The sequence below is a fragment of the Gekko japonicus genome, unplaced genomic scaffold, assembly GCF_001447785.1.
Source record: "Gekko japonicus isolate JY-2015 unplaced genomic scaffold, Gekko_japonicus_V1.1 scaffold1221, whole genome shotgun sequence".
Taxonomy (NCBI): domain Eukaryota; kingdom Metazoa; phylum Chordata; class Lepidosauria; order Squamata; family Gekkonidae; genus Gekko; species Gekko japonicus.
Genome location: NW_015176486.1, coordinates 123,060 through 139,278, shown reverse-complemented (window position 1 = coordinate 139,278; position 16,219 = coordinate 123,060). Strand labels below are relative to the sequence as shown.

The 16,219-nt window shown below is 48.7% G+C and overlaps 1 protein-coding gene across 2 annotated transcripts; it reads right to left on the bottom strand.

The window, feature by feature from the left end:
• Window positions 1-2,574: 2,574 nt before the first annotated feature.
• On the bottom strand, window positions 2,575-14,651 carry CDPF1 (cysteine rich, DPF motif domain containing 1). Of its 2 annotated transcripts, none has more exons than XM_015427233.1 (4): window positions 14,575-14,651; window positions 7,166-7,287; window positions 6,341-6,452; window positions 2,575-2,840 (listed from the first exon to the last, which is right to left on the bottom strand). In XM_015427233.1, exons 2-4 carry the CDS (start codon window positions 7,276-7,278, stop codon window positions 2,682-2,684), a joined length of 384 nt encoding a protein of 127 aa, XP_015282719.1. In that variant the 5' UTR covers window positions 7,279-7,287; window positions 14,575-14,651; the 3' UTR covers window positions 2,575-2,681. The 2 variants fall into 2 exon arrangements, with proteins under 2 accessions (XP_015282719.1, XP_015282720.1); XM_015427234.1 differs by lacking the exon at window positions 14,575-14,651 and adding an exon at window positions 9,223-9,306.
• Window positions 14,652-16,219: the final 1,568 nt, after the last annotated feature.

Sequence of the window (16,219 nt, the reverse complement as noted above, 5' to 3'; positions counted from 1 at the left end):
TAGCCAGCCAAGGTCTTCAGTGCTGTAAGAGCACATCCTGAAACCTGAGAGCCACTTTGGTGTAGTGGTTAGGAGTGCGGACTCTAATCTGGGTTTGATTCCCCACTCCTCCACATGCAGCTTCTGGGTGACCTTGGGTCAGTCAGAAGTTCTTTCAGAGCTGTTCTCTCAAGGGCAGTTCTCAAGAGAGCTCTCTCAGCCCCAACTGCCTCACAGGGTGTCTCTTGTGGGGAGGGGGAGGGATTGTAAGCCGCTCTGAGACTCCTTTGGGTAGTGAAGGGTGGGGTATAAATCCAATCTCTTCTTCTGATGTTTGCAGAGCTGGACTTTGCCACTTCCAACTAGCCCGAAGGAGGTTGCTAAACCATCAGGAGTATAATTTGCATTTTATTTCAAGCCTATTTAAATTCAATAGGTAAGGGGGTGGTGGATGCCAGTTTCCCCCTCGCCCAAGCAGTCTGCTGTTGATATGTTGTGATGCACTGGCTGGTGCCTCAGGCTAGGAACCAGGAGACCCAGATTCAAATCGCCACAAAGCTCAGTGACCTTGGGGTAACTCTCAGCCTCACTAAAACAAAAGGGGAAAGGCAGAACTGCATATGTTGCCTTGAGATCCTTGGAGGAAGACTGGGGGAAGTATTGCTAGAAGGACTGGGTGCGTTTGTGTTTATAAAGCGTCATCTAGGTGTGCAGCTAATCTAAATTCTGCTCCAAGACAAGTGGGGCAACCATTGCAAAAGTCTTGCTCTTGGTAGACGCCAGCCTCGTATCTAACCATAATGTTATTTTGAGCACTCAATGGCAAAACCTAAGGAGCTGGAATGTACGCAGAGGAGCACATATGCCCAGCAGTCACACACAAAGTTTAAACAGCAAAAGTGTCTTCAAAAAGGTCAGTCTGCCGACTGAGAATTCTTAGTTAGATGTGAAAGCCTAACGGGATCTTCCCAAAAAGGAGATTCCTTAATTCTGGTGCCACCCTGAGAGAAGGCCCCATTTCTGCCTGAGAACTGACCTCAAAGCAGAGTCCCACTGCTGTGTGGGAAAGAGCTTGAAAACACCCAGCCACAGATACCAGGATGAGCGAATTGCATACTTGTCTCTTAGGCTTTTCAGATGTACCCTGTAGTGACTCACATGAACTCTATCCAATGCTGTTATGATCCATGAGATATGGGTCTGGTTTTTTGACAGGGCCAAACAAAAAATAAAAGATCTGGTCCATAGGCAATAGGGCCTGTAACATTTTTACTACAATAAATGCTAACTACAAAAAACAGTTAACAAAACAGTTCAGTCATTGTGAAGGAACGCAAATTCTTTTCTCTCTCTCTCTCTTTGGGTTGTGTTTTAGAACACCGGGGCTAGCCCACAGCTTGAAATCAAAACACAGTAAACGTTTTAGAACATTTTTAAAGGCAGCTGTGCTGAACCGAATCACCAGCCAAACCTGACCCATTGGAGCTGTCTGCAGTTCCACTAGATGGCCAGTAGAAGGCTGCTTGAGCTGCCCCAGAATGCAATGGGGCCCTGGGTAAAGTAATTCTCACGCCCATCCTGCTAACCCACGGGACCAGAATGACATTCCAAGAAGAAGCTGCCAGCTGAGCATTGGTGCTCTTCTCGGCATCTGGGAATACAACCACAGCCAAATAGGCAGTGGGCATGGCAACACTACAGGAGGGAGATGTGCGCTTGAGAGCCATTTACAGGACATAGATAATGAGAATCTGCTTTTGGATCAAGAGAAAGCCGGTTCTGTCCAAGTTCCCCTGACTACTAATGCTCAAAAAGCAAGGGGCCCTGCATTTTTCTTGCCAAACGTAACTTCAGTGGAGAAGCTTAAAAGCATAACAGCTGGTGTCAGACTTCTGGGAAAACTGGTAATGTTGGGAGGAAATCCCAGCTTTGCCACAGAGCTCAGTGAGGAATGGGTGGGCCAACTAGCCTCTCTCTCTCAGCCTATCCTAACTCAGAGTCTTGCTGTGAATAAACTGGGGGGGAGGGCCTGCATGCCGTCCTGAGAATGGGGTGCGTGTGTAAAAATGCAGCATGCAAACAAAACTCTTGGGGAGCTGTCTCAGGAAGCCTTCCACAACAACTCTGGGCGTGGTAATGATTTCCTTCCTTATAATACGGCTGAGTGGCAGCAGTTCATCAATAATGGAAACCAACAACACAAAAAAAATCAGTACGTTGTATGACAATAAACACCTGCAAAGAAAGGTACTTTCCAGACTTTGGCAAGCTCAGACCCATTCCCTGGGCGGGGGGGTGTTCGCCAGAATGCTGCAAGTACAGAAAAAAGGCCTGTTCTGAGAATGGAATTCCGTCTCCTGGGCATCTGAACTTCCATTACAAAGCCATATATGGCTGCGAGAAGGATGGGTAAAACATGTTGGTAAAGCCTACCGCTTGCTCTGTGGTGCACGCCGGGCCACCCAAGGCCTCTCTGCAGAAGTGTCCCACCGTGACAGCCCCTGTTGCTTGGACCTGAGCGGGCGCGACCAGATGGGCACACCGAGCACTGGCACCGCAACAGCGCCATCGGCTACCAAGAGGCTTCCAGGTGCCGATTTTGACGATAATCAAAATTCTGTGAAGGGGACACATGAAGCTGGTGTTCCTTTTCAATCCTTGGCTTCCCTCTTGTGAGGCTCTCTTGCGAGCTAAAAAACATCCTACTTCTTCTTTCTGTCCTTGGAATCTCCTTTCCGCGAAGACTGGGGTTTGGAACGGATTCTTTTCTCCAGATCTTGCTTTATTTCCAAAGGAAACTCCTCTAAGTGCAAGTTAGCACATGGGAGGCAGAATCGTTTTGCGTAGAAAAGACTGCAGTCCTGAAAGAGAAGAACGAAAAAGGGTCGGAATAAAGACACACTCAGGAAACACAATTTTTTACCCTAAAAGGAGACAACTCTGCATGTAAAACAATCCCCCCCCCCAATGTTATACACAAAATATTTATTACTGTATGTTCTTGTAAGTTGTAGGCAAATATAAGATAACCCCCTTCTTTAATGCCGCACAGCCTCTTCCAATTAACAGTGCAATCCTATGCAAAATGACTCTAGTCTTAGCCTGCTGAAAACAATGGGCACAGAACCCACTGACCCCGCCCCTGAGTTACTGGAGTGAACTGCAATGAACTTAAGCCCCATTATTTTCAGTGTGAGTCAATCACAGCTAACTTCCACTGAAGGTGTATAATTGATCTGAAGGTGGAGGAGGAGGAGACTGGATTTATACCCCGCCCATCACTACCTGAAGGAGTCTCAGAGCGGCTTAAAATCTCCTTCCCCTTCCCCTCCCCACAACAGACACCCTGTGAGGCAGTTGGGACTGAGAGAGCTCTCTTGAGAACTGCCCTTGAGAGAACAGCTCTGAAAGGTCACCCAGCAGCTGCATGTGGAGGAACGGGGAATCAAACCTGGTTCTCCTAAATTAGAGTCTGCACTCTTAACCACCACACCAAACTGAGTAGTCAGAGCCGCATTGTGACCTTGTAACTTCTTTAAAAGGGTCCAGCTTCTTCCGTCTGCTGCCCCAACAACCGGAGGGGGGGGGGGAATTGAATGTTTTGACTTGTCCCTCCTCAAAAAAAACTGAGACGTGGAGCCAGAGAGGGTCTTCCCCTCCACCAGTGGAATTGATAGGTCAGATCCAGATTAAATTGACAATTTCTACCATTCCAGCTGCAAACCCCTTGTGCAAACCCCCAGGAGCCCCAAGATGTGGAGATTGGGGGGTTGTGTGTGGGGGGGGGAGAGGTGGGAAAGCCCCGTTTCACTGATGGACAATCTAGCCTGGAGCCAGCCCTAGGTGCTGAATGCTGGTTGCAAGGTTTCTGTTCCCCTTCAAGCTACAGATTTCTGGGCTCATGGGGGGGGGGATTATTTGCACCCCACAGCCCCAGCCTTGGCCTTGCCTGTCATCCCACACAGGCCTGATAGCCTCTTTCATGGCCTGCTCTAGCCTCGCCTGGTGCTCTAAACATGATGCTTCCGACAGAGACGGGAGATTGAGCAACCTGGCATCTGCCTGACTACCAACCACTCCAGCTGTCTGGACTCTGCGTTCAGGCGGTTATCTCGCTTCTCAGCAGTTTTCAACAGGGTTCTTGAGGTCGGCCAAAGACAATTTTATTGTTTCTATTTCAGCACCTCCTGATACGCTTAAGAACCATGGAACACGATGCAGGATGCTTCTCAGGAAGAAGGTTCCCAGCCGAGTCTGAATCCCCCACCTGAGGGGCAGGATCCCGGCTACTGGCCCACCTCAGATCACCTCGGTGACAGGAGAAGCCAGAAGAGACTTCAGGTGGAGCTGGATTTGTTCACGCTGGCTTGGTAGATTCTGCCTTTGAGCTCAAGGGATGGATGGGGAGACATTCCCAGAGAAAAGGGCTGTCAGCCACGATGAGTGCTAAATGGACCCCCCCCTCCAAGTTCACAGGCAGCAGACTCCCAACATGTGGGCTGCTGTTGGGGTTGCGATCCTCCAGGTGGAGATCCCTTGGGATTACACATGATCTCCAGGAGACAGAGATCAGTTCACTCGGAGAAAATGGCTGTTTTGGAAGTTGGACTCTAGAGCATTATATGAAGTCCCTCCCCTCCTCAAACCCCCACCTTCCTCAGGCTCCACCCCCCAAATCTCCAGGTATTTCCCGACCCAACGCCAGCAAGTCTAGCTGCTGTTCTTGCCCTGCTTATGACCTTCCCAGAGGCACAGGTTGGGCCACTGTTGAACCGGGACAAGAGGGACCGACCCCCCCCCCGGGTCTGATCCAGCAAGACTCAGCCTGTAAGCCTGGATGCGGCAGGGTCTTTTGCCTGTCTGCTCTTAAAAGGGCTCGGTGGCCAGAGGGACTGGTGGGGGAAAGCAAAGAGTTACGAATTGTGCTTCGTGGGCACACCCTTTGCCCAGAAAATGCCACATGATGTGATGAAAGATGCGCAAGCTGGGAAAACCAGTCCAAACTGGGACTCTCTGTCATGACGCAAGATGCAGAGCCTTTTCGTGTCTGTGGTAACACCGCACAAACAAGCAACCCACGAGCCTCCATATCAGAACAGAAGCAAAGTAGGGCAACTTCTGGCAACTTCTCCAAAGGAAGAAAGAGCTTCCACTTGGGAATAGCCTGCCTTTGCTGTCCTCTGCGTGAACTGAAATGAGCCTTACGCTAAGCTCCTGGACACTCTCCTCTCAGTTTCAGCAGCAACGGCTCGGCTGAGGAGATCCCGAGGAGCCAGCCAGCTTCATCCCAGAGGGACATCCGCCCTACAAGTGTAAACTGCTTTCGTAGTCACTCCTGTTCTCCGAGGAACGGGAATTTCAGCGCAGGGTTGCCAAAAACCAACGCAGAATTCACAGCACTTCTCCAAGCTGCAGTTCCCAGGAGCATTGTGGGGGAAGTCATGGAACTTAAACTGATATAGACGTAATATCAGTTTATAGTGAAGATAAGCCTTTTAGGGCTCAGGTGAACTGACGGGCGGGTTTGAACAACAAGGCCCACTTCTATTCTCTGTCCAAGTATCTAAAGAGTTACTAGATCTCCAATATTTTCAGACGAGATAGTCCAGAAAAACTGTCACCGTGTCCTACATACAGCCCATCTCCTGAACGGGCTTGGTACATAAAAGCCTCCTACAACTGAGTTCACAGGAACCCCAGGCTCTGTTCCAGCAGAGCAGACATGATAGGCTCCAGACTCCGAGATCCCGGGAAGTTTTCCACGGTGTCCTCAAGAGACAGATGGACACATTCCTTGCTCAGAGATTGGCTGGAACCGAGGGGTGTGTGATCACTGGCTTGTGTCATACAGAGCTCCACATGGCTCAGGCGACAAGGTCAGAGTTTTGTTATGATTAGCAATTTTAAATTCAAAGCTATTCGATATATAACAGACCAAGACCAAGCGGCTCACCTAACACCAGAGAGCGCCACATGTGTGTGTTGTCATTTGTTATTTACATTATCCATCACACACACGCGCCCCCACCTGCCAAGCTGATGGGATGTCACGGCATATTCATAAACACTCCAACTATTAAGGAGGAAGGATCAATCCTGAATGGACCAACTGGGCGTCTGCGGGACAAAAAAAAAATCACACACAATCTAGGGGACAAAAATGATTCTGCGCTGTCGTTGGGAGAAACGGGATAGCCAAGGGCTTCGTTTTTATTACACCGTGGCAAAGAACAAAAAAAAAAAGGGTTGCAGAACCACTTCCAAGGAAGTGGGGGAGGGTGCCCTCTCATCTGTCCCTGCAGCCGCCGGGCACAAAATTCACTTCAGAGATATAAATGACCAAGCGTCACATGTTACTCACTGTGCCAACGCACACGCGCTTGCTACACAAACTGCACTCCGATCCAAGGATAAGGAATTTGTCCTTCTCAGGGGTGAACGGATCTCTCATGACATAGCTGTCCTCCAGGAGGCTGGGGAAGAAGCGTGCCAGGCTTGAAATTCAGGTCACCACACTCCATTTGAAACAAATTCATGCTCACAACAAACCAGTAACCAACAATTAAAAGGGACTAAGTTTAGGGCTGCAGGCTTGGCAACCCTGACCTGTCCCTGGGGGAGAGGGACGTGCAAAGAGCTCGGTCCCAACCCATAATAATCTGCTGAGTGCAGATTTACATAATAAAAACAGAATATTCAGGGTCAGCTTCCTATGGGGTAAATACAGTAGACTGATAACCTGCGACGCATTTTGAAATCATGCCTGCCTTTTCCTCTTCCCCTCCCAATCCCGGTTTACTAGTCCCTGCTGCCTGCCTGCTCTCCTCTCCCCCCCACCCCACCAAATGAGAGGCCTTTAGTATCTTGGGTGCCAAGAGCAGAGAGAAGACAGATGCTGCTCTGCTACAGAAACTGGGGGGGGGGGAGGCAGTTCTAGGGGCGCTGGTGGGATCCTGGGACTCCCCTGAGGGCTGAGAGGTTCTTGGAAGAATGAAAAAAAATCCACTGGAGAGGCTGCAGGAGGAAAGGGTAAGTGAGGACACGTGTGTGTGTGCGTGCGTGCAGGCACACCCACCCCTGCTGACTTTTTCAGTCACTGCCGTTACTTGCTGTGGCAGAGATGCACCTATCGCCACACAAAACGCCACCAGTAACAAATGGTCCGAGACCCGTGGGATATACTTACGTAACAGAGTAGGTATTTGGAGGTTTCTGCCCATAGTAGCTGTACGGGACACGTAATCCACAGAGCTCACATTCAAAGGTGCCCTGAAGAGGAGGCTCTTTGCTGGACTCCATCTTAGAATGCTGCAAGTGCAAAAAGAAAACCAATTTATGGGAAGATGGGAGAAGGAAGCACTGCGAGGGTCTAATCCAGCAGAGGTGTACTGGGCCACGGGAATCGAATGCTAAATCGAGGGCCAGTTTGGTGTCGTGGTTAAGTGGCCGGACTCTAATCTGGGAGAACCGGGTTTGATTCCCCACTCCTCCACTTGCAGCCGCTGGGTGATCTTGGGTAAGCCATAGTTCTGTCAGAGCTGTTCTTAAAAGGGGTGTCTGTTGTGGGGAGGGGAAGGGCAAGGAGATTGTAAGCCGCTCTGAGACTCCAAGTGAAGGGCGGGGTATAAATCCAATCTCTTCTTCTTCTCTTCTAAATTCATACTCACATAACCCACCCCTTATTCTTATCCAAGAAAGACACCCCTGATTCAAGATCTGCTCAACATGGGAGCTAATTTCCCAGCACATCAAAGAAGCCAGAGTGGAGTCAAAATGGCATTCTTATGATCATACTCAAATCTGTGGAACTCATGTGGCAAGTATCTTGGTTAGTAAGCAAGAGGGAGAGGGGCATGAGTGTACCTAGTCAGAGCATCTTGGAAGCACAGGTGAGAGTTCAAAGCATTTTGAATCCTTCATTCGGTAATCGTTAACATTTGCCTGCCTTCAAGAGTTATTTTCATGTTTCCAATGGGATGAACCTCAGCTAAGCCACTCAGGTAAGATTTTACCTAATTCCACCTGTGAGTTCAGAGCGGGGTACTCTGCCGTGCACAAACACTCTCTTGAATTAAAGTCTCTCCAGGGAGGAAAAAATTCTAACCTAGGAAACTCTTAAGGGAAAAAAAAATCAGAAGGGAAGCCTTTGCACACTAGCTCTTGCCATGTTTCTGAATGAAATTCCAAAGCAAGTCAACCACGGCCCTGGTCACACGGAGATTTTGCCACGCGAAAAGCACTAATGTCGGGCGGATTTTCGGGGCACGATCACACCGCAACATCTGGGAAGCGTAGCGCACCCATGGCCAACCCGTGGCGTCCTGCCGAAGATGCTGAGTTAAAAAGTACCAAGGAAAGTGCACTAGTATCTGGAAAACGTGCCTCTGATCACAGGCGGGCCTCTGATCACGGGAGCGCTGGTATCCTGTGGCATCCAGCGCCTGTCCACGTCCCGTCGCAAACCGGATGTTTTTCATAAGCGCATGCACGCAAACATGAAACTGAAAGCAGTGCTGCTCCGCGGAACTGCGCATGCGCACAAATGCGAAACGCTTGTGTGATCGTGCCACACCGCTTCTTTGCCACGCTGCAGCATCGCCACGTGATCGCCAGCTAACAGCCTAAGCACGGAGACTCGGGGGACCGTGTGATCGGGCTACCATGCTTTATTTTGCTCCGGGGCGAACAGCCACGCCTCCCCCCCCCCGCGCGTTATCTGGCCTGCGTGACCGGGGCCCACATCTGGCAATATGTCACAGTCAGGATGGTCCCGATCAGCTCTACCATATGGAGTTCTGCAGACTATCACATGTGACCAGTCACCCAACTGAGGCTCACTTCCCCCGCAGTGAAGGAATGGGCGTGCACATAGCCCCTCACACATGCAATACTGATGCTTCTGACTTAGGCCCAATTTATTCAAGGATGAAAGATCAAGCAGAAAGCATCACACAAATCAAACTTCCCATGCCCCGCCCCCCCGACTCGTGACCTTACAAAAACCACGGAGGGTGGTGAGCAGGGCCACTCTTCTATCACACGGGGAGAATCCACACACAGATTAAAGTGAATAAGCTTTAGGGGAGGGAGAGGACGACTGGAAGCCTCTTCACACTTCCTCTTGAACCGCTAAGCTCTTTCTGCCCAGATGCATCTTTGGAACTGAACGCACTCCAGAAACGCACACCACCATTCCAGAGCCAAGTGGATCAGGTAGCAGAGCAAAGGGGCAAAGTGAGTTACCTGGATTTTCTTTGCCTCTTACACAAGTCTGCACAGTGCTTATCTTGACGCAGGCTTCTATTCTCCACAGACGCGCATGATTAGTTAATTGGTTTGCATGTGAGGAAAGGATAAACAAGCGTCCTCTGTACAGACAAGTCTAAAGCACAGGCTGAGATGGTATCATCTTGCGATCTTCCATGGACGCACCTTCAATCTTCCCAAATTAAATCTGTACTGGCACTTGTTGGGCTTTTTTCCCCCCTGCAGGGTGTTCTTGTATCGTCATTCTGATATTTAGGTCAACAGAATATTCAGTACACTGAATGGTGTTTGTTGCCAAAAGGAAGCTGCACTCAGCTTAGAAGCTCAGCTCACATACTGGGCAACTTTTGTTTCAGGTGGGAAGCTGTGCTAGTCCGTAGCAGCAGAATAAAATTAAGAGTCCTGTAACAGGCTGTGGTCACACGGCAAGCCTACTGCGATTTGTTCCTGCTGTAGATTTGATCAGGGATATTTTTAAGTGGGTTCAGATGATCACACATCCCTTGCCCAACCGCTTGCTTTGTGCGACTGTCCAGACAGCTGCGCTGCCCAAGTGGCAGCGCAGCACATTAAAAAATATATATTTGTGCATGCGCATGTGCACATATGCGCACATGCACGCATGCGCTTTAGCACACTTCAATGCCGTTTTATCCCTCTTTGCATGACCAGACGGCAGAAACCAGGGAGTCAGCCTGTCAACCATTTTTTTAGAAGTCTGCTCTTAGGAGCATGCCCAGAAGCACTCAGTATGCTGGGATATGGTGTTCATGGGGCTGTCGGCCATTTTCTTTTAAAATTAAGTCCACAGAGCAATTGCACAAGTGGTGAAGAGACTGCTGGGAAATGGAGTCCACTGCCGTCCTCCCTCTAATCTTTTCCATTTACCCCGTCCCCAAACGATATTAAAAAGCTGCAGGAAAAGGGTTGTATTTCTTTGAGAGTTTTTCAAACGAAAACAAGGTTTTGAGCAGCCCCCCCCCCCGGGGGGGGGGGACATATAGACAGTCATGCGATCCTCGCTAACTGGGGGGGGGGGGGGGGAATGGCAGCCAGAAAGCAAGTGCTCAGGGAGACCTGCCTGACTGCTTGGCTGCGCAACAGAGTGACTAGACGACAGGAAATCCATTTTGGAAGCGGCTCAGACCAACGGGACCAGACTTTATCAGGTATCAAAGAATGACGGGGCAATGGGAGGGGGGGATGGAACTCAGACGACTCAGGCACGACAGACAGATGTTGCTCACTGATCATGCACTTTAAATCCATTAAGGGAACAGCAAGGGGAATGGATCAAATTGCCCGTGTGAATGCAGCAAAAAGAGGAAGGAAGGAAGGAAGGATGGACCCAGAGAAATCTGAAACATACAATACATCCAATCAGTTCCAAGCAAAAGGGCATTTATTATGATACTCCAGAGCACAACTAGAATTCTAAATCTTAGTCTAATATAGCCGGGCTGTGTGTGTTCTATTCCCCCTCCTCTTTTTATTGGAATTTCTGTAGTCCCTACTGTGTTTAAATGTACAAAGCACACATGCACAGATGGAAGTCGGCCTAATCAAACCATCTTTGCAAGATCCCAGCCACCAGCAGGCACCAGGCCCATGATAGACCTTGACTGTAAGGAAAGGGCCTAGCAGATTTATAAACACTGCTGCCCACTAGAGGGCAAACTTGGAAATGCTTGAGTTGCCAGATTTTCTTCCCCGAGAAAAGCAACAGCAATGTTATGAGAATGGCAAAGAGCGTTCTGGGGAATTACAGATCACGGAATTCTGATTCCACTGATTTTTTCTATGGCTGCAGTCACACACACGAAATAATCCACTTTCAATGCACTTTCAGTGCACTTTCCAACTGGATTTTGCCAGTTCACACAGTAAAAATCCAGTTGGAAAGTGCACTGAAAGCTGATTATTTAGCATTTGTGACCACAGCCACAATGTCATTCTTTCAGGCCAAACGAAGGCCCAGCAGAGCACTGAGGGCAACGTAGCAGGAGCAGGACAGTGTAGGCTAAAGAATAACACACACTCCCCATCCTCTCTTAAACCCCTTGTGAAAGTGGCATCAATGTGGCAAATGAGGTTTGTTGGGATTCTTTTTAAGTAAGTCAGCAGAGTATTAAGAGACTGAGTCCATGGTGTGTATTACTATAAACCTAACATGGGGAAAAGGTACACAGGGTATGAAAATAACAAAGAGCTAATATGGCTACATCCTTACAGCTAAAGATAAAACGGGAAGAGCAGAATGGCGTCTCCTTCTCTGGCCAGAACAAAGAATGGGAGGAGAAACCAATATGCTGAATACTTGACACCTTGGTTTCCAATCAGACTAGCAAATTAGCTCCAAAGTTCCCGGGCATTCTGTTGTCTAAACAGATTGGTTACAAACAAACATGTGACTTAACAAACATCATTAACCTTGTAAATACTGAAGTGTTTTGACTTGTAACACCCAACAAGGTTCAACATGGGGAAGCGTAAAGTCATGCACATTGGAGCCAAAAATCCTAACTATAAATATAGGTTGTTGGGTCCGAACTGGCAGTAGCTGACCAGGAGAGAGATCTTGGAGTCATGATAGATAACTCACTGAAAATGTCAACTCAGTGTGTGACTGCAATAAAAAAAGGTAAATGCTGTGCTGTGGATTATTAGGAAGGGGACTGAAAACAAATCAGCCAGTATCGTAATGCCCCTGTATAAATCTATGGTGCAGCCTCATTTGGAAGACTGTACAGTTCTGTACACCACACCGCAAAAAAGATATTTCTAGCATTGGAAGAAGTGCAGAAAAGGGCAACTAAAATGCCTAAGGGGACGGAACACCTTCTCTATGAAGAAAGGTTAAAGAGGCTAGGGCTCTTTAGCTTGGAGAATCGACAGCTGAGGGGTGACATGACAGAGCTTTATTATGCACAGGACAGAGATGGCAGAGAAAGAGGTACTTTTCTCCCTTTCTCACAATACAAGAACTCGTGGGCGCTCAATGAAATTAATAAGCAGTTGGGTTAGAACGGATAAAAGGAAGTACTTCTTCACTCAAAGAATGATTAACATATGGAATTAACTGCCACAGGAAGTGGTGGCAACTACAAGCGCAGACAGCTTCAAGAGAGGATTGGGTAAACATATGGAGCACAGGTCCATCAGTGGCTATTAGCCACAGGGTATAGAGGGAACACTCTGTCCGGGGCAGTGATGCTCAGTATTCTTGGTGCTTGGGGAGCAACAGTGGGGAGGCTTCTGGAGTTCTGGCCCCACTAGTGGACCTCTTGATGGCACCTGGGTTTTGGCCAGTGTTTGACACAGTGTTGAACTGGATGGCCACTGGCCTGATCCAACATGGCTTCTCTTGTGTTCTTAAGAACTTCTTCTTACGTTCTTAAGTGCTGGTACGTCAAAAGCCTCTAAGATGGTGCTGTTCACGAATGTGGCAGCCCACATGCTGACAGTGCTTGGCCTGGGGGATCACACAACCCGATCTGTTCTCTGTCCTGGAACCACTTTAGGAAAGCTGCAGGAAGAAACCTCTCTCCATATGCAGATGGGTCATCTCTGCCTTTTTTTTTTTCAATTAAGAAGATCCAGACGGGTGAGCATTTTCCTCACTGGAAAGTTGCATCAGCCTCCCGATCAGTTCAACTGTTCTCTTTTATACCTTTCCCATGTACTATGATAAACTCAAGTGCTGTCCCAAGTCAGCTGCCCAGAAATGGTAGGCAGGCAGGCATTAGTTATTTACCTCACGTATAGCCCACATTTATCACTGAGACTTCAGGTGCCATTTTGAGTCCCTTCCCTAATCATTCCAAACTCCCCCGTTGTCACTGTGGTCACACAAGTGAGGCCCTTGAACACCATCCACCACAACCCTGAAATCCACTCCAGCCAATTCAGACCCCATCAACATCTGTGTGGGGTCCCAGCTTGCATCACTTCCACTGAAGCTCATGAGCCATTTTATTGCACCTGAAGAGATTCTTCTGAGAGCCAGTGTGGTGTAGTGGTTAAGAGCGTTGGAATAGTTTCTGGGAAACCCAAGTTCGAATCCCCCGTCATGCCGTGGAAGCTTGCTGGGTGACCTTGGGCCAGTTACACTCTCCCAGCCTAACCTACCTCACAGGGTCGTTGTGAGGATAAAATGGAGAGGAGGAGAACGATGTATGCCACTTTGAGTGCCCCCGGGGGGGGGAGGCGGGATACAAATGAATGAATTAAGTACATTTATAGTCTACAATGGATTTCTCCATCCCCACCCATTCACTGCCATGCACAAAGACGCACCCGGTTCTCATTCGTCACTGAGTAAGTCAAGTCGTTGACAATGGCCCCAGCACCACTCCTGGAGGGGCCCCACGGCACCCGCCAGGAGATCTCTCTCAAATCCAAAGCTGGCTGGCTGGAATGCAGAACCAGCCCAAGCACATCTCCTACCAAAAAAGGTGGCATGGACCTCAGGGAGACTGCAGCAGTTCATGCTCTCCAGAGAGCCACAGACACCTGGCAGCCTCTGACATGGCCCCAGGCTTCATAGACGACCCTGCTGTGGGACTCACGTTGGGTTGCCAAGTCCACGTTCGGAAATTCCTGGAGATTTGGGGGTGGAGCCTGGGGGAGGGAAGGAAGCTCGGCAAGATTATGATGCGCCACAGAGTCCGCCCTCCAAAGCTGCCATTTCCTCCGGGGGAACTGATCTCTGCAGTCTGTGGTAATTCCGGGAGATCTCCACCCCCATCTCCCGGAGGCTGGCAACTCCATGCAGGAGGCAACCGTAAAGCTGGGGACGAGAACCGTGGCCAGGAAAAGAGGCTTCTTTTGTGCCCGCCCCGCAGGGCTCCCCAGCCACAAGCAAAGCCCAGCCAGCCCCCCAGCAGATTAGGAGTCGTGACTGAAAAGCCTTAATAGTTCGGAGGCCGCCAAACTGGGCTTGCACATGGCACTTCGGAGCGCACCGGGCTTCAGTTCGGATTCCCAGCCTCCACGTGGGTCTTGCAGATGTCCCGGAACTACACAGATCAGCTCCCCTGGGGGAAGCGGCACTTTCGACAGGTGGCCTTCTGTGCATTATATATATCCCGCCGAGGTCCCGCCCTCCCCCAAATCCTACTCTTTGCATGTTCAACCTCCCCCCCTCAAAAAAAAAAAAGTCTCCAGGAATCTCCGCATCTGGAGTTGGAGGGGAGGCAATGCATCTTTCCCCGAATATCCCCCCCTCCCCACCGACACACACAGAGAAGTTTGCCATTGGGCGGCTTTTGCCTAAAAGAACCCGGCCCCTTCCTTCGCAGATGCAACGCCATCCCTTCCTCCCCTTACCTGCCCCAGCTGTAGAGGCCGCGATCCAAAGCACTGGCTTACTCCCGAGGAGGGCTGCCCTGTTGCAGCCCGCGACACTTCCGGGCACATGGGGATGACATCGACACGTTTGTTGCGGGCGTGTCCTCTCCCCTTAAAGGACCAGCCTCGCAGCAGCGGCGCCCAAATTGAGGCTGTGTTGGGGACGGGGTTCTTTTTTTTTTTTTTTTTAAAGTCTTTATTTGACATCATTTTTTATACCACTATCAACATTCAGAATACTAATAAGAGCTTCTCAAGATTAACAATTACTTGTACATTCAAAGCAAGCCCTTACATTCAAGTATCATTAACACCGCCAGTCTGTTCTAATAATCAGACAACCTAAAGAGAGTCACAGGTCACTATAATACAAATTCTTTGGCCCTACCTTCTTTCTCCCTAGCCAAGTATTCTACTACTGGGAACCAGATAGCTTGAAATGCTTTTGGGTTGCTTTCCAAGTAAGGATTGACTGGTAATTTTACCATAAATAAAATGCTCCTATAGTTTATTTTGCTGCAAATATAGAGAGGGTCCAATTTTATCTCTCCATCTTATCGTGATTGCGATTCTGGCTATTGCTAAGATAGAGTGGAAATTTATTTTGCCTTTGTTTTCCATAGGGCCCAACCAGTTACACAGCAGGACCATCTCCAGTGTAGCTGGTAAGTTATCTCCTGTGATATTCCGAATTTGTACCAGGATTAAATTCCAAAATTCTTTGATGACTGGGCAGTTCCACGAGCAATGCAAGAAGTCTCCATCCTGGCCACAGTTTTTCGAACATTTTTTACTGATTGAGATATATATAAGATGTAGTCTAATTGGCGGCAAATGCCATCTGTGTATAATTTTAAAAGAATTAAATCGTAAGCTAAAAATCTTAGAGGTATTGCTTGGGGATCCCCAAAGTCTTAACCAATCCTCTTCTTGTATTCTGTTTTGACAATCCATCTGCCATAATGCCTGAAATTTAAGCTTATCCTCTTTTACCAGGGAGATAAGTAACTTATGGGAGCTGCGGTGGCTCAAGTGGTTAAGACGCTGAACTGCAGGCTGTGGAAGGTCAGTAGTTCAGCAGTTCAAGACCCGGGTGCCGCATGATGGAGTGAGCTTCCATCTCTAGTTCCAGCTCCTGCCAGCCTAGCAGTTCGAAAGCAAGAAATTGCAAGTAGATAAATAGGGACCACTTCGGTGGGAAGGTAACAGCGTTCCGTGCGCCTTGGTGTTTAGTCATGCTGGCCACATGACCACGGAAACGTCTTCAGACAGCGGTGGCTCTTCGGCTTGGAAACGGAGATGAGCACCGCAATGCTAGAGTCGGACTCGACTGGCTTTCGAGCAAGGGAACCTTTACCTTTACTAAGTAATTTATAAATATAAGCAATACAACCTTTAATCTCTCCTTTCTGACTCTAGAAGATTTTCAAGGCTGTTGGTGGTCAGGTAAAGATTTTCTTATTTTGTAAAGTTTTTATCATTTTGGAAGGTTCTAAACCAAGGTGTTTTTTTTTCCTCCTATCTTTGTCTCCAATTCTGCTTTAGTGAGAGGTTGACCTTTGTTTAGTAAATCCATTACTCCCGTAATACCTGCTTATCTCCATTTGGAAAATGCTGCTTGCTC

What these genes read in the sequence shown, in the direction of transcription:
- CDPF1 (XM_015427233.1), bottom strand. Translation starts at nt 7,278, where the DNA reads ATGGAGTCCAGCAAAGAGCCTCCTCTTCAGGGCACCTTTGAATGTGAG. An exon ending in CCAAATACCTACTCTGTTAC is followed by an intron (nt 6,453 to 7,165) that starts GTAAGTATATCC and finishes CTTCTTCCCCAG; the next exon opens with CCTCCTGGAGGACAGCTATG. An exon ending in AGCGCGTGTGCGTTGGCACA is followed by an intron (nt 2,841 to 6,340) that starts GTGAGTAACATG and finishes CTTCTCTTTCAG; the next exon opens with GACTGCAGTCTTTTCTACGC.